The following is a 23,482-nucleotide window of genomic DNA, read 5'->3' as shown; positions in this document are numbered from 1 at the left end:
GATCAGAACCACTGTAAAACATTGCCTCCAATACCTGCGCCACAACTCTCTCAATCACCTTTCCTAAGAAGGGGGTATTTGCAACCGGGCGGTAGTTGTTGCAAACCAATGGGTCCAGGGTGGGCTTCTTCAGGAGTGGTTGAATCACAGCCTCTTTCAGGGTGGCTGGAACCACTTCCTCCCGCAACGATGCGTTGATCACACCCTGGATCTGCTCGGTCAAACCCCCAAGAAGGGAAAGGGTTTAGAGGGCACGTTACTGGCTGCATTGTTGCAAGCACCTTGTCTACATCATCAGGCCACATCAATTGAAACCTTTCCCAAGAAGTTGCAGCAGACTTCTGAACCTGGAAGACCAGGTTGTAGCTGTGGCCAGGAGTACTCTGGGTTATGCTCCAATTGCACCTTTTCCTAGATCAGGCAGACCTGGCCACTGTCCTCCTTTCCCTGGTGAGATCTATATGGGGCTGCCCTTGAAGAGTTTTCAGAAACTACCGCTGGTTTCTGGCAGTTGCTTCTGGGAACATATTACACTAGGTTTCCCCCTCATTTCCATTGGATTCTCTTTCATTCCTGGAAAGAATTCAAAATATCAGTTATTACCTATGAAGTGCTAAATTTCTTTAAGCCAGACTATTGAAGGGCCACACGAACCTGGTTGCTCATAGCATTCAGCACCTGGAGCTCTAGTCCATGTTCTGCCTCTTTTGGAGATGTGGTTGGGGATGTGGACTTTCTTCCAAAAGAAGTTTGGCTGGCCACCTCTCTTGAGTATTACTAGGGTAACAAATATTTCTAAAAATTATTCTGTTGCCTTTGATCTGGTTTAACCTTCTGCTGTGGCAAAATACTTTAAAAGTGACCCAGTTATTTTATGTCCCCCTTGCTGCTGTTTTAATACTTTAATTGACATATTTGTGTTTATCATATTGATTTTATTATATTTTTGTGTTTAAATCTGGAAGCCACATTGGGGACCAAAAGGTGGGATAATGACAAAAAAAAAGTTTAGCATTGTGGTTGTTCACACAAGCCTATTTACCCTCTATTAAAAAGTGCTGAATCTGTTCCCAACATAACTGTCACATTAGTGACATAGCTTATATGCTGTGTTCGTGCAAGAATGTCTTGTAGAAGTGTGTATTAGTCCTCATTTGCCTTTGCTTTTCACTCTAAACTTTGGGTGTAATGATACTGATTCATCTTTGCAGTGTGGTTGTGTGGATAACAACTAGATAATGAATGTGAAGCTTTTTGAACACTTGAAAGTGCTTTACAAATGTTAAGTATTTGTTATAGTGCTTACTCCACAAGGGCAAGGGTTATTGCAGATGAAGGCATGCCATCTGAATTGCTGTCCACCTGCAAACTTAAAAAAATTAGGACACGCACACATACACACACACTGGGCTGGGTTCAGCATTCAAAGCTCTATGTAAATGTGGGCCTTTGCTGATATTGTTTTGTGAGGAACTATTAAATATTAGGGTATTGGAAGTTAAAGGAACAGCAGAAGTAAAGTAGAAAGGGCTACAGCTAAGTCTTTACTTCTTTGAGTTGAAGGCTTCAAAGAAGGTGTGAACGATTCTAGTTCTACTTAAAAATACACATCCCACATTTTCTCTTACCTTACAAAATATATTCTGCTGATATAACTTGAAATCTTGCATACCGCATGTTGGACATTTCTGAAGTACCTAAAGACTCGATGCATGCTCATATTTTAGAATCCAGGCTAGAGCTTGAGCTTCCAACAGACAAATCTTAGAATTACTTGTATGCTTTTATTTTAACTCTTCTCAGCTCTTGGCTTTATTAATTTCACCCGCTGTTTGCATGATGGTAGTATCTTTTGGAGGTGAATTCATGACTGTGTAGATGGAAGTGGACTGCCTTCAAGTCGATGCCGACTTATGGCTACTCTATGAATAGGGTTTTCATGGTAAGCGGTATTCAGAGGGGGTTTACCATTGCCTCCTGAGGCTAGGCCTCCCCAGCTGGCTAGGGCCTGCTCAACCTGCCGCAGCTGCACAAGTAAGCCCCTTCCTTGTCCGCAACTGCCGGCTGGGGGGCAACTGGGCTCCTTGGGATTATGCAGCTTGCCCGTGGCTGCACAGGTGGCAGTTCATGTAACCCGTGAGCCACTCACTGTGGGGGTGATCTTTAGCTGGCCCTTGACACCCAGGAGACACAAGTGGGGATTTGAACTCACAGACTCTGGACTCCCAGCCAGGCTCTCCTCCTCACTGTGCTATACCAGCTCTTGGGCATGCCTGTAGCTATGGTTTATCCATGGTTTCTTGATTCTGCTTGTGATACAATTGCAAACCATTGCTGGCCTCTTTAGTTGTCATTATCAACTTATTTCATTTATTAATTGTTCCCATTAGGCATCATGAATGATTTACAATGTAATAACATGTATAAAGCAGTTAAGACATTTGCATATATAAAACAATTTTTAAAAATAATTATAAACATAAAAACACTTTAACAGCTGTAGATTCATCCAATCAATTCAAATCTAAGACAGATTTCAACTGGGATAAAGATTGTAGAAGGCATTTTGATGAAAGAGGAACATCTTTAGCAACCACTGAAAAGACAACAGAGAAAGCACCTTCTGATTTACAATGGGAGGGAGTTCCAAAGTACTGGTGATACCACACTAAAATCTCAATTCTGATATTGTGCAGAACAGAACTTCTGACTGGATGGTAACTGCAGGATATCCTTTCCTGTAGAATGTAGTGATCAGTTGGGTATGTAGGGAATGAGGTGATATTTCACGTATGCCAGTCCCAAGCTATATAGGGCTTTATACACCAATTCCAGCACTTTGAACCTAGTCCTGTAACTGATTGGCAGCCAGAGCAATTCTTTCAGCAGTGGCATAATATGATGATGTTCCCACCCTACTGAACAATATGACTTATGCCATGCCCCATCTATGATCAACTTCCGTCGGACTCTGAAGACCTGGCTTTTTGGGCAGGCTTTTAAGACAGATTAAGTTTTTACTGTTTTTTAAATTTTAACTGTTATGTTTCTATTTTATTGTGTACGTCGCTCAGAGTGGCTGGACAACCAGCCAGATGAGCAACTAACAAATTTAATAATAAAATAAAATAAATAAACAAACAATCAAGCCGCCTCATTTTGCACTAGCTGCAGCTTCTGAGTCGGCCTCAAGGGCAGCTTCACATAGAATGCATCATGTCTAACTAGTATGATGTGATGTCTGAAGTGAATCGGTGAGGTTGCTTGTATATTTACATGAGGAATGCCTACTTCTCATTGATGTATTCAATTTTACCCGCTTGCAAAATGAAATAAATACTTAGCTATAGTGTCTAGCTGAGACCAAACTGATTAGATTATCTGGTGTTCTGTTTCCCAGAACCTTATTTTCTAGACTGAGAAGTGCCATAAAATACCTAAACCAAGAAGTGCTGTAAAATATTAGTGTTGCTGTACAAATCTCATTAATTAAGTAGCCTTTCTTTCCCCTTGTTTCCATAGGGGGCCCTCATACCTTGGCAAGCCGCGGTGTAGAAAATGTTCCAGACAAATCTGAAAATGGAACTTCAGGAGGTGGTCAGCACCCTGAATATATTGCTTATTTCCTGATTCCTGTCTTCTTCTTCATGGGACTCCTGGGAATTTTGATCTGCCATATACTAAAGAAAAAAGGGTATCGCTGTACAACAGAAACTGAGCAAGAAGAAGAGAAGCTTGGTGAGAAGATAGGTAGGTACAAACACTCTTTAGAAGACTAGCTTCTGTACTAATATGGGAATAAAGAAACAGCATATATTGACTCTATTGTTTTTTATAGTACTTAGACCAGAGGTTTTCAGATTGTGGTCCACATACCACTGGTAAAAGCTGTACTCATGCGGTCCTTGGAAAGTTGCAACTCTATGCTTGGCATTGCATTTGATTTATTTTTCTGATGACTAGAGCAATATTATTCAACAAGTTAACAAGGTTTTGACATAGGGCCTCTGAGTTTCATAATGTGATATTTGTGCAGCTTACTAATTCTCCCTAAACATTTAATGATATCATTGCTGAACCTGACCGGAGGCCAGAAACCTTACACCTAACTTCACATAACTCCCCCCCCCGCAAAAAGGCACATCCATCATACTAGAAATGGTTATCAAAATGAGTTGTGTGGACTTGGAGTTTAGAACAAAGAAAGTTAAAGTAGTTGCCGTTTACTCTGAGTAAATATAGGATTGTTGTGTAAAGTTTACAAATGTCAGATAGTACCATTTTATAAATGTTGCATATCACGATGGGCTGCAGCTCTGACCAAATCTTGTGATCTACCTCAGAGTTTGGAAAATTACTTTTAAAAAGGAATAAGTTACAATTACTGTTATGTGGCCCCAAAAAGGAATAAATTACCATTAGAATTACATTTTTTCTCAAAGGAATTGATTATTTTACAATTACAGTTAATTACAGTTTTACAATTACAGTTAATTACAGTTAAGTTACACACACACACACACACAGGTAACAGAATAATTCTTTTTATCCATAAGATAGTGGTGGTCTCTTCGCTGGTAAGGTAGGCGGGAAGGTAGGCAGAGACCACCACGCAGTTCTTTGCATGTCAGACCAAGTGCAACCCCCCCACACACACACTCACACCAACTAAGGCACACCCACCCAAGCAAACATTTTCCCCAAAATAGCCAGGGAGGACCGCAGAGGCCACTTCTCTCTCTCTCTCTCCCCCTCCTTCCCTCCCTCCCTCCCTCTCTCTCTCTCTCTCTCTCTCTCTCACACACACACACACACACACACACACACTCTCTCTCACGCGCACGCGCGCGCACACACGTGCACACACACACGTCGTCTCTCACCTCCACGGTTCTTTATCTCCATTCTGCTGCTGCCTCATTCTCCTTCATCCATGTCCTTGTCCTCCGGCTCCTTTCTCCTCCACTCCATTCTTCTCCACCACTGTCTATTTTTTAAACGATTGTTTTCTACACTCCACCACTGTCTCGTTCTCCATCTTCTCCCTCATCACCTTCTAAACACCCACAGAGCATGAGGGAAGAGCAATGCTGCACAGAAGCCCAGTTTTAGGCACATGATTTTCATCCATTAATCAGAGGAGCAGAAGACTTCCCCTGCTCCCCTCCCCCCACTATGTTGGGCTGGTGACCAGTAGGCATTACTGTCTCTAGTAGTTTTCCATGAAGCCTGCAAGTGTGAAGACGTAACTGTGGTTAAGGGGGAGTTATGTCTATGTCCTGTCTGGGAACGGACGGCCAGGGCCGTTGCTATGGTAGCCATCTGATAACAGCTGGGAAAGTTGTAACAGAGTCTATGTGAGTTGTTGCTCTTCTGAATTATGCCTCTGAGCTGAGAGGATGTCTTTTGTGTTCATCTATGGAGAGAGATGTCCCAGAAGGGGGGGTGACTGAAGAATCTCTACATGTATTTACTCTTAAGCCTCTGGCCTTAATGTCTTAATAAAGACTCTTAACATGCTCTGAAGACGTTTTCTTGCTCAACTTAACTCCAACGTAATGTATGCTGTTTCACACAACAACGCACACAAACCAACGTACTAATGCCCAAAGATAATGCTGGAAACATTACATTTACTCCTCAAAAGTAATAAAATTATTCCTTGTTGTATTACAATAAAAATGTAAACATATTATCCACTCATTCCTCAAATAAGTAGTAAATTACAAGCAATTTGGTTTTGTAGCTAATGACTTCCAAGCTCTGATCTACCTGGGATTGTTTGTGTAGTCAGACACAGAAGGAAAAGAGGTGGCCAGCATTGGCTTCTGTCATTTGGCAAGCAGCATGAAGTCTCTAGATTGGCCAGACTTTCCATAAAAGGGCAGTAACTTTTGCCAAACTGCAGCTTTCCTCAGCTTATCTAGCTCAGTCACGCTTGCTGTGACTTTCTCAGAGATCCTAGATTGGGAAAACCTGCTCTTCAACTTGAACTTGGGATATGATCATGGGTGAAGATCTGGAAAAAGAGCAGAGGCATGGGGAATACTAAATGTATAAACTCCACACAATCTGCATCTGTTCCCGTTTTGTTTTTGTATCTAGTAACTACATGTAGAAATTCATGCTATCTGTAAGCCTGCCATTTGAGAATGTTTTCTAATATTTATGAAGGTAATTGCTACGATCTTTGCTTCATATAAGATTTTTGTAGATTTATCATGTTATCCTGGGTATCTTATTTATTATTATTATTTCAATTTATATACCGCCCTTAGCAGAATAGCTCTCAGGGCGATGAACAAACAAGATAAAATACAATATATCATAGTAAAAAATCACAAAAACATGTACAAACAAACAACAGAAAGCACAACAAAAACGAAATACAACACAAATTAAGAAGGATACATGTTAAAAGTAGAAAGATTAAGAAAATTAAAAGATTAAAATGCCTGGGAGCATAAAAAGGTCTTTACCTGGCGCCGGAAAGATAGAAGTGTAGGCGCCAGGCATACCTCTTCGGGGAGGCTGTTCCACAACTCAGGGGCCACCACAGAAAAGGCCCTAGATCTAGTAACCACCCTCCGGGCTTCCCGATGAGCCGGTATCTTCAGACTTTATTAGAATATACAGTTCACAGTTCAAAGCTTTCCCTTTCTTTTCAGAGTTGAATGAAAGTACAAATGATAATGGTGACACTGTGGGACAAATTGTCGACTACATTATGAAAAATGAAGGTATGTGGTATGGCTTTTTTAATGACTATACAAATTTCACTGCTGAAGTTTTTAATCCTTTACCTCAGGGGTGAGGAACCTTTGGCCCATGGCCTCCTATGCAGCATTTAGGCTTGTTTTTTAAAAGCTCCCATTGGCTCCAGTGGGAGGCTGTTTTCAAGCCTAATTGCTGTGTGTGTGTATGGGGAGGGTAGTCTCTGTGAACCTTCTCTTCCCACACACTGTCATCCCCATAAAGATTACTCCTTGGGTACAAGGCCGGATTAAAGTGGCTGGAGGCCCTGGTGCAGTTCCCCAAAAGGGCCCCCCCTTTCCTCATAAAGGAATGCATGTTTTTTTGTTTTTTTAAAAACTTAATGAATTAATGTTTGTTTTATTGGATATATTTGTATACTGCAACACATTCATACCCATATCTGAATGATGTACAATTCTGAAAAGCCACTAATAAAACAGCAATAATAAAACAGTTATACACAAAAAAGGCCAGAATAAAAAGAAATGTTGTAAGTAGGTGCCTAAAAATTGAAATTGTGGATATGTGGGGATCTAACTGAAACCTATAAGTACTGTTGTGTGATATAGGGTTAGAGTGTTGGATTAGGACCCAGAAGACAAGGTTCAAATCTCCACTAGCCATGAAGTTCCCTGAGTGACCTTCGGCCAGTTGTCATCTCTCAACCCAACCTACCTTACAAGATTGTTGTGAGAATTAAATGGACAGGGTAGAACCATATAAACAGCCTTAATCAACCTCACACCTTTTTTAGCTGACACTAAAATGCACTTTGCCAGAGATTCTGGTAGTCAATGAATATGTTTATCCTTTGTGCTCCAAGTCTTTTTGGCAGGTGAGTCACAGTCCTATCTGCCATGTTAGTGAGACAGTGGATACCCTATTAACTTACTAATTTTTAAAGTTGTGAACAAGTGGAAAGGAAAGAACAAAGGGTTTCAGTTACATCAGTTTGGCTCTCCCTGTTTCCAAATGAAACATTGTGACCAGCGCCAAGCAGATGGGTCATATCCCATACAGATGGGGAGAGACACTTGAATTCCATATCTGTCATAGTCCTGCCACCCAAATGGCAGTTCTCAAATGGGAACAGGAAGGGAAGACAGTGTGCCTTTCTAATCTCTTCTGAGCTATGTAGAGCAAAAAGGAAATTAAGGCTATAGCCCTGTGCCCGCTATAGAAGTAAGGCTAGTTGACTTTAAATGCACTATTCATAGATCAAAATAAATTAGTTTATAGTTTTTGGTGATTGTTATAGAGACAGGACAAAGCAGAATGTGTGACCAACAGCCCTCTCCTATTGTTAGCCTCCATAACATCAGCTTATTCGCAAATAGACTGGCTCAGAACCTGGAGATTCTATACAGCAAACTGGTCTAAATATCCATTGATGGACACTTTTCCTTCTCCAGGTTCAGAGGTGGTCTACCTCTGATTATGCTCAGGGATAACAGACAAACAACAGAAAAGGTTATTGGCTTCAAACACTCCTTATGAGTTTCCTGATGCATCTGGCTGCCATTGTGGAAAGCAGGATGCTAAACTAGGTGGACCTTTGGTTTAATCTAGTCTGGTTGCTCTTATATTTCGAAGGACTCCCCCCCCCCCCATTTTTTTCCAAAAAATTGTTTCTGGTTTGTTGAATCTTTTTTTTACTAACCTGTAAACACACTTCATTACTTCAAGAACCCAAGCAAGTTCCACTGTTCTAAAGCAGCAGTATATTTAGTTTGCATACTATACTACTTGCCAGAGGGGAAAAAGCATTTTTACCCAACTGTTCAGCCAAAAAAAGGCTTCCGGAGTGGTTCACAATGATCAGTCGTAAGACAAATCATAATCAATAATAAAGCTTTGAATGTTTGAAAAATCAGCCATCACTTTTCCACACACTTCTCACCATTGTCACTTTGTGAAGAAGTCAAACACAAACCTCAACATGCAAAGTCTAACCTTATTCAGATTAAACATAGCCAAACTCTTAACTTCCTATTTCCAAGCCTACAAACTTTCTCCTCATTTATTAGATTGCCTTTTTTGATAGGGGTGGGAGAGAGATAATCAAAACATTCAGGATAATTACAAATGTACATAGTGGTCTCTGACTGGACAGACTGCTGCAGCTGGGCTTGGACAAACTACAGAGATTAGGAAAGGGAAGGGGAAAATAGCTGCTCTTTAGGACCCAGGGATTTCTGTATCCTGGGGTTGAAATAATTGCATTTACACATTGACTAATAACGCTGAAAAGGTGGGAAAAGCAAGGCTAGCTAATGTGGCTGCACGTTTTGCTTCCTAACTTCCTTTAAGCTGATTTGGTTAAAAAAATGAAAGCTCAGAGTCTGGGTCCTCTTGCAGGCATGCAACTGCTCCAATTGCACTATGGATAATCTGGCCTTGGGTGGGTAGGTTGGATGACCCCACTCAATTTTTGTATCGACTCGCCCAGCATTTTGACATGTGGCCCTTGGGCTAAAAAAGATTCACCATCCCAGCTTTACTCATTTGAACAGCACTGAAGGGTTTTTAAAGTTGTGAAGGTATTTAATTTAGAACTTTTCATTCATGCCATGCATCATATTACTCACTTTTTGATTTTATGAACTATTATATATGAAGTCTAATTTTGCAAATTCATTGTGCTCCTGTAAAGTTTCCATATGTACAGATAGTTCACAATGAAAAATGACTTTTGAAGAGTAAAGTTCAAGTCATATATACTAATGCAAACTCATAGGAATGTGGATCCTTGCACCAACCATACATGAGGGGAGATATCAGCAGGCTTGCAGAAGGTTTGCAGCCATACAACCCCCCCCCCAACTTTCACATACCCTTGAAGGGAGGAGGGGGAAAACCTTCAAAATAGCACAATAAGTACTGACTATGCTTAGTGGGCATAGAATACTGACCTGCTAGTTTGGAGAGGTGGAATGTAAAACTGAAGAAGGGGAAACTGAATGAAGTGTACTGGAAAGGGGTATGGCTGGAGCACTCTATAGTGCAACATTTTCTTGCAGGCCCCACTTATTTTTTTAAACTATAAGTTTAGAGACAAATCTGGCAAGCACTTTAATGCCAGCTGTTTGCAACTGATGCACAACTGAGCCACGTGAGTTGTAATGTGGCCAAAAGTGGTGATGCGTTTGCAGTTTTGGTGTCTCCATGGCATCCAAGGCAATGTTGCTGCATCAAATACACTATGTAATACAGCTTTCATGTTTCATTTATTGTAGTATTACTTGCACCCTAGCTTATGTCTCTTTAAGTCCCATTAAGTGAGCATAGGATTGCATCCCCAGATAAATTTTCCCAAGGATTCAAGCTGCTTTTGGGATATGAGTAGAACTAAAGGTACTTGTCATTTGTTATCTTATTGTTTTTAGTTTGCTTAATATCCAAGTTAAACTAACCATGTACAAAGAGATTTTGCCAAAAATGTTAAATATTTCTTACTCATATAATTGTTGCAGCTAATGCTGATGTACTGAAGGCTATGGTGGCAGATAATTCTGTGTGTGATCCAGAAAGGTAAAATCTTTTCATTTTATGCTTTATCTCTTTCCTAAATTGGATAAAAAACATTAAACAAATAACACTATCCAGTAAAACCTAGATGTCAAGCCTTTTTGAGGTTATTGTAGCAGACAATTCGTTTGACGTTCTCAGATGTAGGATTTCCCAAATAAATTGTACCTTGACTGTGAAGTTCTTAAAATTTCATGAATGTGTGTTTAAAAACTGGGTGAAATGACATGCATGCCTCATTAGATGGAAATAGTATTGTTTTACAAAACATCTGTCAAATACACACAAGTGTGTGTGCGCGTGCAATGTGTACGGTGCCTTACAGAGTAAGAACATGTACATGCTGCATGATAATGTGCATTCAGTGTTTGATTCAACTGTCTTTTGGGGATGCTGTAAACATGACTTCATCCCCATGTCCTTCTTATCCCACACTATCTGTTGATCTAAAGCACATTCTGCTGGAGTGGTTCTAATCAATTTTGTACTGAGAATGTACACAGAGAGTGCTTTCTCAGGTCACCTCCTATTGGGGCAGACTTACTGATGTTACAGGGCTGTGCCACTTCCCTTCACCAAGTTTAACTTGTCTATGAATGAAATAGGCAAAATAGGAATCAGTGCAGCAGTAACGTAGACATCTCTGTATACCGATATATATCCGTGAATATCAATATATCAACCACACCAGTTTCCAGCCCCCTTTAAAAAGATTGCTAATTTTTTTTTTTAAAAGGCCCGTATAAATACTAATTGAGCAGAGTTTGAAAACACACCTACCTCTGTGTACAGACAACACAGATAGTAAACAATATCCAGCTTTATTAAAGGTACTTTTTTCATAAAACAATCAATCAATGGTATTCGGGCAGGACATGGGCTACAATCGGCAATGTTTTACAAGTTCCAACTCCCCTTCTCCTTGGACTACCAAAATGTAAAGTTACTATATAAAACCCAGTGAAGAATCTTTTAATTCATACTTGGAACAGGGAAAGTTTAGAGTGAGGGTGGACACTTTCACATTTAGTATGTTGTTTGACAACTTTTCACAAGCCTACCCTGACTTTTAAAGGAAAACAAAACCGTAGAATTCTTAATCTGAAGATTCACAATATAAAAAGAAATGTGGCTCATCTGAGAGCCATCCTCCCTCCCTCAGTATTTGACACCAGAAGTCTGGATTGCCTGACACTGTGGGTATGCATTTTATTTATGAGAGCAAGTATCAAAAGACCCTATGCCACACTCAAAGGAGTGGTAAATGCAATGCAAATGACAATGTGAAAGAACAGACAGAGGACGTTTAAGTACAGTTTTAAATGTACCTTCTTCTCAGACACAGGCATTTTGGGGAATTTCAATGATCACTCAAGCATTTCAGAAACCAAAGATTAACAATATCAGGGAATTCCGCTTGTTTGTGTCCATGTAGACCCCCTCTTGTAAAATTTAAGCGGGACTTTTAAAAGTCCAGGTTCTAAGTAACAGAGTCAATGGCATTTGTCCCCACTCCTTCCCCCAAAACACAACAACAAAGAGTTCTGTGTGCTAACAACATAGCTTTTAAAAAAAAGGTAAAACAAAAATTTCTGCATTGTTATAAAACTTGATAAAAAATAGTATTTCAAACTGTACAGTCACCAGAAGTACACAGTTATCAAAAATTCACACAATTCACTTGGCATCCCCAGCACCTTCAGCTTTCTGTGCCTTGTCTGTTTTGGCATCTCCATTTTCTGCAGGATTGTTTCCATCCTTCCCTGCGTCAGCTTTCCCCTTCTTCCCTTTAGGTACCTTCTCACCCTTCTTTGGAGCTGCCTTTTTAGGTTTAGGTTCTGGCTTTGGAGGAGCAGGTTTAGCAGACAACCTTGCTGATCTCTGCTGTGGCTCATCCTTTGCTTTGGCCTTGTCACCCTTGGTATCTCCTTCAGCCTTTCTCTTGGGCATGTCTGCAGCACGTAACAGAAAGAGAGAGAGAGAGAGAGTGAAAGGAGGCTCGGCTGGAAATAGAAAAGTGCGGTCTCTATAGGAGAGAAACTCGATTGCCTGTAAATGGGGGGCGGGGAAGCCGCGCAGGGAGGAAGAACAGAAGGAAAGAGAGAAACAGAAAGGGGGGGCTCCGTTTGTCGGGCTCGCTCATGCCGCTCGCGACCCCACTCCAACAGGGCTGTGCCACTTCCCTTCACCAAGTTTAACTTGTCTATGAATGAAATAGGCAAAATAGGAAGCAGTGCAGCAGTAACATAGACATCTCTATATACCGATATATATCCCTGAATATCAATATATCAACCACACCAGTTTCCAGCCCCCTTTAAAAAGATTGCTAAAATTTTTTTTAAAAGGCCCGTATAAATACTAATTGAGCAGAGTTTGAAAACACACCTACCTCTGTGTACAGACAACACAGATAGTAGCTACTGCTTTAGATGACATTATTGCATGAAGGTGTGTATAGTTGCATACCACTGTGTACAAAAACGCACTGTGACCAAGCAACCCCTATGTGTTTCAAAGGCTACATGTGTACACATTTTCTGGGGAACTTTAACAATCTAAACTTCAACTGAGCAGGAAGCAACATGGAGAAGAGAAAGAGGCAAGGTAGAAGAATATGCTCAGTTACACATACTTAGATTTAGGGTGTGTACGGACACAAACATTTGAGTGATGAGGTTGTTCTGGAAACAGACTTACTTCTCAAACAGTTTTCTTTCCAGGTTCAAATTCAGGAAGAACTGGCATTGCAAGTTTGCTGAGAAGCCAATTGTAGATTGGCTGGTGCCTGTGATGTCACAAATCCCCTATTGTAGGCATAGCCTTGCAACTCTTTAAATAATGCTTTTTATTTTGTTGTGATATTTTTATAAAAGGCAATGAATATATGCATATGGCACTGTAGCCGTTCTTATAAAAAGCAGATTTTCCACATGAAGTAGACTGCCAAATGAACCAACATTTAATTCTCCACTCTGACTGTCTGTACATTGCAAAGGAAGAAGACAGGCTTATCTTGCCAAAAAGAAAACAAACAAAAAATCCCACAACCATTGTGACTCTTGTTTAAAGACTGCATCTCTATATATGCATTGTTAGTTTCTTCAGTTGTGAAGACTTAAAGGGTTAAGCCAAAGGATTTGTGGGAAAGGTGGGTTTTGAAAGAAGAGAGAAATGATGCCACATAGATGTCCCATGAGAACATCCCAGACATAAGGAGCAGCAAGAGAGAAAATGATGTTTTACTTACTAACGATTTCTTTCCTGTAATGTTTGTGTTTTTACTCGTTAAAAATAGCCCTACTACTCCAGGCAGTCCAACTACTCCAGGCAGTCCAACAAGTCCAGTGTCTCCTTTGTCACCTGGAGGTCCTCAGACCAAACATACTTGCAGAGGACATCACTTGCATACAGTTGGTGGAATTGCAGGAACAGGTGGTTGTAGCCGCTGCAGTCACAAAAGATGGCATCTGTTCAGTCCAGCTAAAAAATCTAAAGAAGCAAGAAGAGCCCGGCATGGGGAAGTCACAGTGCTGTCTGTGGGAAGGTGTGTCCATTTAGTTTAATTCTAGGTAACCTGTTGTGATGTGTTTTGTCATCAGCCAACTTCCCTTTAAAATACAGATACAGGGTATAATAAATCTGCCTGGTTGCAGTTGTGGGATGTAACTTACTGGTGATATAAACAAGACTGAAATGAATTTTCCTGATGAATGAAGGGTTTTGTGACTCTACATGTTCTGTCAGTTACCAGCTGTCAACAGTGCTAATGAACAAAATATTTCACTTGTCACTTCTAAGTGGTGGATTTATGAAAAGTTATATCTTTTTGGATCGCACATTGATCTAATTTGCACATCACTTTAAACTATAGTTAAACTAAACTGTGGTTCAGATATAAACATGCAAGGTGTTGGTTCATGCCACTGAAATCACAGGGGCTTTGCTTCTCCTTTGCTACTGCACAGCCAGGAGCTAAATCCTAGTCTGCCTTAACATTATGAACGTGGTTTGTTTCTCTCCACACAGACCATGAGAAGGTAACCAAAGTTCTCTTGGCTTGACTACTAATGCTTTGTTTTGTTGGAATATAATGCCAAGCCTAACCATGGCTTGTTTCCCAGCAGTGCAGCGGGAGGAGAGTAAAACATTCACATGCTGCACCCCCACATTTAAAGTATAGTTTAGTTTAATTATGATTTAAAGTGAAGTGTGAACCAGGCACTTCTATCTCTTTAGAGGAAATTTCTTGTGCTAATCAGTGTTAGAAATTAAAGTAAGAATTTAAAGACAGCATATTATAAGTACACATTTATTTCACTTAAAACACTAAGTAGGGACAGGATCTCCCTTTTGCGTGTCAGCGGTTAGTTTCTTTGCTGTGAGGGCCTAGCTCTCCTAATCCAAGCTGCAGAGGAGATGGAATACACTTCCCTTTGTCTGTGATACTGTCAAGGGTGAGCATACACACAAACTGTGTTCTTGGGGAGCTCTGTGTGAAATGATAAAGATGCCCCAGAGGGGCATGTGATAGTGCAGAAGGTTCTGAGGCATCCTGTCTACGGCTGTGAGCACACTAGTCACCTATGGCAAAGTATTTCCATTGGCCACACCTAGAGGGGGAACAGGTTGATCTGCTGACAACATACAAAATCTCTTTGAAGCCATTTTTTTTAAAAAAAAATGCACACACTTACAGTAAAAAAGGGTGGAGTTTGACTAGTATTGTGTGCCCTGACAGAACAGTAAGTGTGTCTCTACCCTTTGTCATTCCGGAGTGTCAAACTGAAGGGGACTCAAGACTTAGTCTCATAACTGCTTTAGAGGAAATAGGCAAAGAAGTGTTTGTTGGTATCTTACAAGCTAACATGTTTGTTTCTGAGTGATTGTAAACTTGAGGCTACTTTGTTAGGTGTATCATGTTTGTTGGTATTGTGGTGGTGCGAATAGTGAGTCTAAAGTGCAAAAGAAGGGGGGAAATAAGATTTAGAGAGTTATCACAATTGGATTGCATTCAGAATTATCATGGTGGGTAGAACGTTTGATAATTGCTTCTCTGGAGAGACAGATTCTAAAAGTATTTGGTAGTTTATCAACATAAGTTACTCACTTTTCTGAAATTTGTCAGTTTAGAGTAGGCATAATTTCTGTCTGCTGCGAAGTTTTTCCACATCTTGTTTGACCACTCTTGTTCACTGGGAATTCATGCTCCCAGCAAGAGCACCTGCTTTATGTCTTTGAAAGCGACACTTGGTCACTTCAAAACTTGTAACATCTTAAATTTATGTAGAGCTTTCTTTGTTTTGGAGAGGGGATAGTAACATTAATAATGACAGCTGGATCCTGTTAATAATTAAATTTTGTCTACCAGATTTAGAGTAACAAAGGTGGAACACAAATCTGCTTCTAAGGAACGTAAACACTTGATGTCTGTTAGTGGTGTTGAAAGTGTCAATAGTGAAATGCCAGCTACCCCTGTCAAAGAAGTCTCCAAAGAGGTGCCAGTTACACCTGTAAAACAGGGACCAAACGCACAACATTGCACTCCTGCTAAGCAAGAGGAGAGAGGGAAATCTGGTTCGGAATGACAGTTGGGCATAGAAGGTTCTGGAGTCCAATGAGAGGTCAGTATGTTGCTGATTTTAAATATAGGTTTTTAAATAAAAGGTAAAGGTGTCCCCGCACTTATGGTGTGAGTTGTTTCCGACTCTTAGGGTGACATCTTGCGACATTTGCTAGGCAGACCGTATATATGGGGTGGGATTGCCAGTTCCGTCCCCGGCCTTTCTTTACCCCCCAGCTTGTGTCGGGTACTCATTTTACCGACCACGGATGGATGGAAGGCTGAGCGGACCTCGACCCCTTTTACCGGAGATTCAATTTCCTTCTTCCATTGGAATCGAACTCTGGCCGTGAGCAGAGCTTTGGCTGCGTTACCGCCACTTACCACACTGCACCACGGAGGATCTTAGGTTTTTAAATAATGTATATTTATGTTATAAAAACATGAGATCATTTTTGAGATATAGAATTCAAGTATATAAAATGGATATTACAAATGCTTTCATTACGTAAACTCCAAAAGCTAATTTTTATATGCTGCCTTTCTCTAGGAATTTTATTATATTCTCTCTGTGGATGTAAATATAGATAATATCCCTTGGAAGAGTGAGCATTGAACTGCAGAATTTAGATGCTTTGTATGATTATCAGGGTTACCAGACCAATATTAAAGAGAAAAATAGCTGCACATTGAAAAATGGCATTTTTTTTACTTAATGTGATTCATACTTCTGTTTCTCTTCATTTGCAGATGGAGGCTTTGAGGAAAAGCACAAACAAAAACTTTGGGGAAAATTCAAAACGGAGATACTAATGTGAGAAAGATTTGTAAATGCACTATTGCTGTGCATATTTTCTGTGACCGAATCCATGCAGGTTTGGGTCCCAGGTATTTACAGTTTTAGTAGCTAATAATTTAAAGCCAGTGTAGTAATTTGAAGAGAACTGGGATACACAGCCAGCAATTTTTATATTTAAAACGTTATGTGTTTTCACGTCTAATAAAGTAGAACTCAATGAAATCCTTCCTCGAAAGGATAAACAATAGTCAGTTTGCCAAAATGTCTGTGCCGCTGTATTGCAATGTTAAAAAGTGCCATAGTGTGTTAGATGTTTAGAGGAGAAAAGTCTGATACATTGGCTGTTTCTGAGAACAGCAAGTGAGGGGACCAAAGTTGAGCCATATTTTGAATTTATTGCTAAATACCAAAGATTGCTAAATTAGGCATTGCTTAATTTTATTTTCTTGGTATATTTACCGTAACTCCTGCTTTTGTGCTCAAAGCAACCCCTACAACCTGTAACAAGCTGTTTTGTATTTGCTTCTTGAGAACAGAAATATATTCATGTAGACATTTGTACGCTCATGCGCACCCCACGCTGTCAGTTCATGAATCTTGATAGATGCTGTATTAAATCCTGAAAGCTTCTCAAAACACCATACTCTTACAAGTTTGTGATTTAATTGCTATTGAGCCAGTTTGTGACTCTGTTATGCAGACCTGGCTACTTCAGCTGATTGTGGTTCTCCAGGCAAACTGTGAAGGCAAAGTTCTTATATTCTGAGTTCCAAAATTCTTGACCAGTGGCATATTTTAGAGAAGTTAGTATTTATTGCTGATTGGCCTCTAGACATCTGTGAGAAATGACACTAAGTTGGCATTATCTGGGAAAAGAAGTGAGTTGACTACCAGCGGAAAAAAAGAAACTGTTTGTGACGGATTTACAATATGTAAACTAGTTATATAAACTAATTATATAAAAGATGCCCAGATTAGGAAGCTGTTCATTTTAATTCTAAATAACATCTTGTCATCTTGAAATCGAACAAAACTAGGAGTTACAGTTCAGAAGTTTTTGTTCTTGGCGGAGCACTTTCCCTACTGCTCTGTATCATGAATTTTGATTTACTGGCAGAAGCGTATTACTCATGCACATCAAAATATATGCAGTTGAAATTCAGAGTTGATATAGCAAAATAGAAATGGGCTCGTATAAAAGGTGCAGGAAAGAATTCTTAAACAAAAACATAAATGCTGCACTTTGTTTAAATCCCTCTCTTTAAAGTTTAAAATAAACAAAACAAAAACCCAACAGCCTTATTTGCATAAGCATAATGCAAGTTCTGTGGGCTTCAAAAAACTGAAATTTTATCAGAATATCACCACATAGGCCACAGTTTATGGCTTCAAAGTAAAAGAAAATGTAGGTTGAACTGTATTATAAAAGCTGCCTAAAATTAGACATGACTTAGTGAAATAAAGAAATCCCTTGCCAGTACATTTATCTAGGACTGAGCTCAATGGGAAAGAGTGCACTCTTTGCAGAAACAGCTGCACCTTGTAAAAGGGAACAATGTGTAAAAATGTTTGCCTGTTCAGAGTGAAGGAATGAAGCATTCCCCATACACCAAATTGGCTTTTTGATATTGTCACATATCTGACTGACAATGGGGCATCTTAGAGACTTGTGATATCATAATGATTATGGTCCAGATCCAAAGAAAATTAATCATATTAGAGTCCCATTGAAATTAAAGAGTGTTCATGTTCAGTGTTCCAGTCAGTCACCTGTGCCTTTCTGTGTGACACTTCATTCCATTCCCTAGCCACTGAGCATACTTAGTCGTCAATGAGCTATTTTTGAGCTTCCCCAGTTTTTCCTTAAGGTTTTCTTTTACTTCAGTAAATATTGGGGTTTACCCTGAGCCTGCTGATACTTCCTACAGGTGGGTAGATGCTGTCACTTTGGCTACATAAGGATCCACACTCACCTCTTCAGAAATAGAGGGAATTAATCACACCTAATGTGTCCTTTTAATTTCAGTAGGACTTAAGAATGACTTAGAATTTGGGCTTCTGTGATTCCTGGTTGGCTAGAATAACATTGGCATCAGACATCTCCTTTTAAAAATTGCCAATATTGTTGATTCTAAAAAAATGGTTGATAGAGGTGAACGAAGGGTGGCTGAGAAAACATTTCACCTTCTAAAAGTGCTACGTCTATAACACAGTCCTACATTTTAATAGAAAATATTTTAAAATGTGCTGAACAAATGCATATGGCATGCAAAAGATGTGAACCTCAATTCTAGATGCCAATCTACATGTGGAAACAGGATGCCTGCCTACATGTGTGGAAGGATACATGGAGGAACCTCTGCATCCAATGCTTCATTTATCTAATACCTCCTGAGGAGGGCCTGGCTCCTGGTAAGAATTGGCGACTCTGTCAGTATCTGATTTTTCCAATCTTAAATTTCATTCTCGCCATTTCCACATTAGTTTGGATTTTTTTTAAGAAGTCTTCATGATAATTCTTTAACATTTCAGTGCAAATTTCTAATTTACACATTTTTATATGCAATTCTATCTAATACAAACATTTTGCAAAGCATATTTTCCCCAATATAATGCATTTTTGTTATTTTCACTAATGTATGCATTTTTATGCACTCTTTACTTTGTTTTTGGACACCTTACTTGGTTGAAGAATTGTGCTGCAAAATCTGGAGATGTGCAGATTTAATGTCTGTTTGTACAGTGTTGTGAAGAATGTGAATTAGGTAGATTGGCCTTTAAATGTGAACTGAATTGAATTTCACCCACATCCCTAATTCCAGATACCTTCTTCAAATTTATGATTGACTGCATTGAGTATCTGTTTAGTGGAAAAATATTTGTGCACACCCTTGTGTATATATCTGCTGCTGCTGACAAAAATATTTGGATTGTGACTGTAGTATATGATATTCTTGAATAAGAGTGTATCACAACCATCTTATGACACATGATACTGTATTAATATGATTGTATGATATATGGATTACCATAGTTAAGGTAAAGCTCATTTTTCACATTCATGTGCATTAAATGTATTTTAATAGTATAGTTTGTATAAATATTTTGTACTACTTGCGCAATAAAATTTCTTTAAAATGCCCTCACATTGCTTTGCTGCAAGTCAGATTTAATATTCTTTACAATAAAATGTTGCCTTTTTAGAATCCTGAGAACCAGGACTTACCTGAGTGTTAGGATCTCTCACGCTGGCTATCTCAGGTAGCAGGGTTTTTTAACTGAGGTTGTTTTCCCAAAACTAATACAGCTTTTCATGTAAACAGAAAATGCAGGGTGAAAAGTAAGATCAATGCAGTAGTACAACTGAGTGAACAATTCAGATAATACTGTCCATTGCCTTTCCAAAATAGTAAATGTGTTTAGGGTGGGCAAAAGAATGATGGATCTTGTTGACTTGAGAAATGGATGGAAACCACACAGTGAAAAAAGTTAATGTTAACCACACCTCTAGATAACCTAGTTTGCTAGGCTAATCTCTCCATAAGAGCAGGATGCTCCTTCGTAAATAGCAGGGATCAGGATATTTCCGTTGCATTATTTTCCTGTGTATTGTTACTAACAAGAAGGGAATGAGATCTTTGTGAGCAACTACTGCATGTTCTTCCTCAAATATATTTAAGAAAGCCACCTTACCTTCTGGATGTAGGGCACATGTGGGCAACCCATGGCTTGCATGCAGCCCTTGCAAGCCTTCCAAATCATCCATGTGGGAGCCCAAGCTCCACATCACCTTCCTCCTGAATTTTGCACAATTTTGGGATGGGGAGAAAGGGGTGCAGGAAGAGTCATCCATGTCCGCCACCCTTGCTATATAGATGACACTCCTCCCAGTACACCCAAGAACTGTCTGGTGAGTTGGGAGGAATGTGACCCCTCTTTGCCCTGCTGCACATCATCAGGGAAAACCAGGATTGGATCTGTATGCTCCAGCCATGCTGACCACCAACTTTACTATACCACTAGCATCCAGCCACTGAACACTCATCCATTGCAACATGCGGTCCTTGGGGTGGGGGAAAAAGCTTGCCCATGCCTGCTATAGAACAATCTTAGATTTTTTTCTAGAATACTTGATTGGAAAAGTAACTGCAGCCTGACAGCTCCACTGCATAAACAGGAAATCTGCTGCTGCCAGCTCTATCCTCAAGAAGGGTGGTGCGGGAAGAGGCAAGCCTCAAAATGGTACAGAAGAATAATAGTAATAAAATTGTAATGAAACAGTAAATTAACCCAACATGTTTCAGTGGAAACCTTCTGGGGCACAATAATTAATTTGTTTACTTCTGGTAAGGCAACGTCCTATCAGCAAGGCAGTCTTCAATGTGGTAGATTTGGAGTAAGGTACCATGAATGCATTTCAAAGAAGATTCCCTAATCATAGCCATAGAATTCTAAAGCTGGTTGCAAAGATGGTGAGTGGATATATTGAGTCGAATCTCCCAGGACATTTTCAAACCTACAAAAGACCCATGTGCTATAAATTGATGAACATACTGCTTTTGGTTTTAGGTGTCACAATGCATAGATTGTTGAAATTAATTATGTGTGCTTTGCTGGAAGACAAGAAGGTTTGTTGCAAAGATCCTAGTACCTTGAAGCTGTTTTGGGAGCTTCAGAACAGTAATAGTTGCAGGTTGGCCTTGATGTACTGGCCCCATAAAGAGGCAGCAGATTTTGTGGTACGATAAAAGGTAGTTTACTGCAAAAAAATTGTTTTTTTGTTTTTTTACAACCATGAAGGGACTAGAATCATAGGAAGCTGCCTTATGAAGTCAAGACAATTGACCCACCATCGGTTCACCTTGCTCATTGTCTACACTGGCAGGCAGCAGCTCTGTGGGATTTCGGAGAGGAGTCTTTCCAGCCCTACCTGGAGATGCCAGAGATTGAATGTGAGACCTTCTGCATGCAAATCAGATGCCCAATCACTGACATTCACTCCTTATGGAATTGCAATGCCATTTGGATTTGTCATCTTTGGCATGAAAATTGTGAACCATCTCTGCAGGGAGCTTTTTTGTTTTAATCATACCATACATTTCTTTACAGTAATCCATTTAATCTTTTTAGGTATTGATCTGTCTTGCTTTTAATGTAAGTTTCCGGGAGTTCCTTGTTTCCTCTTGGAGATCCAAATTGTTGGTTGCTTTTCTCTGTGGCGTGTGACATTGTTTTTGCTTTCCATTTTATATAGCTATAAAATATTTTTTATAGATCCCCATTTTTTAGGGAGGGGGCAACAAGCTGAGAATGGGTGGACTTTTTTCTAGCCATCTATAAAATGACAAATGAAATGGAGAGAATAAATAGAGGTTTCTAGTATTGTGAAACAAATGGGAGTACCATCAGGAGAGATGGAAGCAGGTGTGCAACAATCAGACGACGTCAGCTTCTCAGTGTGAACCAGGAAACTCCATTCCATTACTCCACCCCAGTATTCCATTTCCTCCCCTATTCCATCCCACAGTCCTTCAACATTGTGTACCCAATGAGCCTGATCAGTTCTCACTGGGCTGTTTCTGGGGTTTTCCTCCTTAGTTCTCCCCTTCCTATAGATTTTTTTGTACTTTTGCAAATCTTCATGTTCTCCCAAGCCTGCTTAATTCCTCCCTCTGGTGTGTGGGTAGAGGCATTCTGATTGTAGAAATGAAGACACTCAGAGAATGGAATCAGAATTAGAATCTACAGGGTAGCGATGATAGCTAAATGGTACTTCCACGATCAGAAGAAATATACCCCCAGACTACCATCTGTTGGGAACCAGTAAAAAGGAGATGATTTTAACTTCATGCCCCGCTTGAGAGCTAAGGTGTTCTGAGTACAACAGGTAAGTATCACATTTGAAATGGCAGGTTTTGATAGGAAACATCACAAGTTCAATTAAAACTTCTAATAAACTCCAACCATACAACTTCATATCTCAGGAAGCATATGAAGACTGTTATTTCAGGGAGGAGATGATTGCCACCATGTCCTCCTCCTGCACCTACTCTTATGGCTAAAGTGGGTTGTATATTTGGCATGACATAATTTGGAAGACAATGTTGTACAGGCCAAACTAGAGTCTCTGTGCTGTGTAACAGAAGGATGTAGATCAGACATTAAAAATAAATCATAGTGAAAGCAACCAAGGAATATTTCAGTCCTGCGGCATTGTCTCTGTCTGACCTTAAGGTCACTTTATATTTAAAATACAGTGACCTTAAGGTCAGAGAAAGTCTCACAGGATTGAAATGTTCTGCTGCTACTTTCTCTGTGATCCATTTTTAACACCTGCTCTCTGGCCATCTATTACATAAAGAGGCTCTGCTTGGCCTGGGTAACTTTTCCTCTTTCAGATTGGCTCATGACACAGATACCGCCTGCTGTAGCCGAAAGAGCAAGTAAAAAAGAATTCTGAAATTGAAATTCAAATAATATTTATTTATTTAAACACATTTATTTACTGCTTAATCTTCCAAAAATATCTAATAGCAGACTTGACATTTACCTGGCCCTGAATAAACCCTATATTCCTTATTAGTTGTTAAGTTTTCACATCTGGTTGCTGGATCTCTTAGCTTCAACTCTAATGAGAATGTGAGGTTTAGTAGTGATCAGTGAACTTTGGTAATGATTTTAAAACAGTTTTTCAATTGCTGATTCTGCTTTCTGAAAATCCAGGTCTTTTCACAATAATACATCATTCCATCTATTTCTGATGCTCAGTGTGGATTCTTATATAGTCAAAACAAGCATCAGCCACACATGAGTGTTGCAGGCTTAGAGATTTATAG

General features: G+C 39.7%; 2 protein-coding genes across 2 annotated transcripts in view; one reads left to right on the top strand and one right to left on the bottom strand.

The window, feature by feature from the left end:
• Positions 1-17,282, top strand: part of RELL1 (RELT like 1) — a 45,076-nt gene extending 27,794 nt beyond the window's left edge. The window contains exons 2-7 of the mRNA XM_061584570.1: positions 3,523-3,750; positions 6,669-6,740; positions 10,230-10,287; positions 13,583-13,831; positions 15,656-15,908; positions 16,598-17,282. Coding sequence (XP_061440554.1) covers positions 3,523-3,750; positions 6,669-6,740; positions 10,230-10,287; positions 13,583-13,831; positions 15,656-15,872 — 824 coding nt within the window. The 3' untranslated portion in view covers positions 15,873-15,908; positions 16,598-17,282. The remainder of the gene's footprint in view (positions 1-3,522; positions 3,751-6,668; positions 6,741-10,229; positions 10,288-13,582; positions 13,832-15,655; positions 15,909-16,597) is intronic.
• On the bottom strand, positions 11,588-12,299 carry LOC133364005 (non-histone chromosomal protein HMG-17-like). The gene has a single exon (XM_061583940.1). It carries the CDS (start codon positions 12,232-12,234, stop codon positions 11,962-11,964), a length of 273 nt encoding a protein of 90 aa, XP_061439924.1. The 5' UTR covers positions 12,235-12,299; the 3' UTR covers positions 11,588-11,961.
• Positions 17,283-23,482: the final 6,200 nt, after the last annotated feature.

The sequence above is a fragment of the Rhineura floridana genome, chromosome 9, assembly GCF_030035675.1.
Source record: "Rhineura floridana isolate rRhiFlo1 chromosome 9, rRhiFlo1.hap2, whole genome shotgun sequence".
Classification (NCBI taxonomy): Eukaryota; Metazoa; Chordata; class Lepidosauria; order Squamata; family Rhineuridae; genus Rhineura; species Rhineura floridana.
Note: the sequence above shows the minus strand (reverse complement) of the source record. Positions and strands in the feature narration are given on the sequence as shown.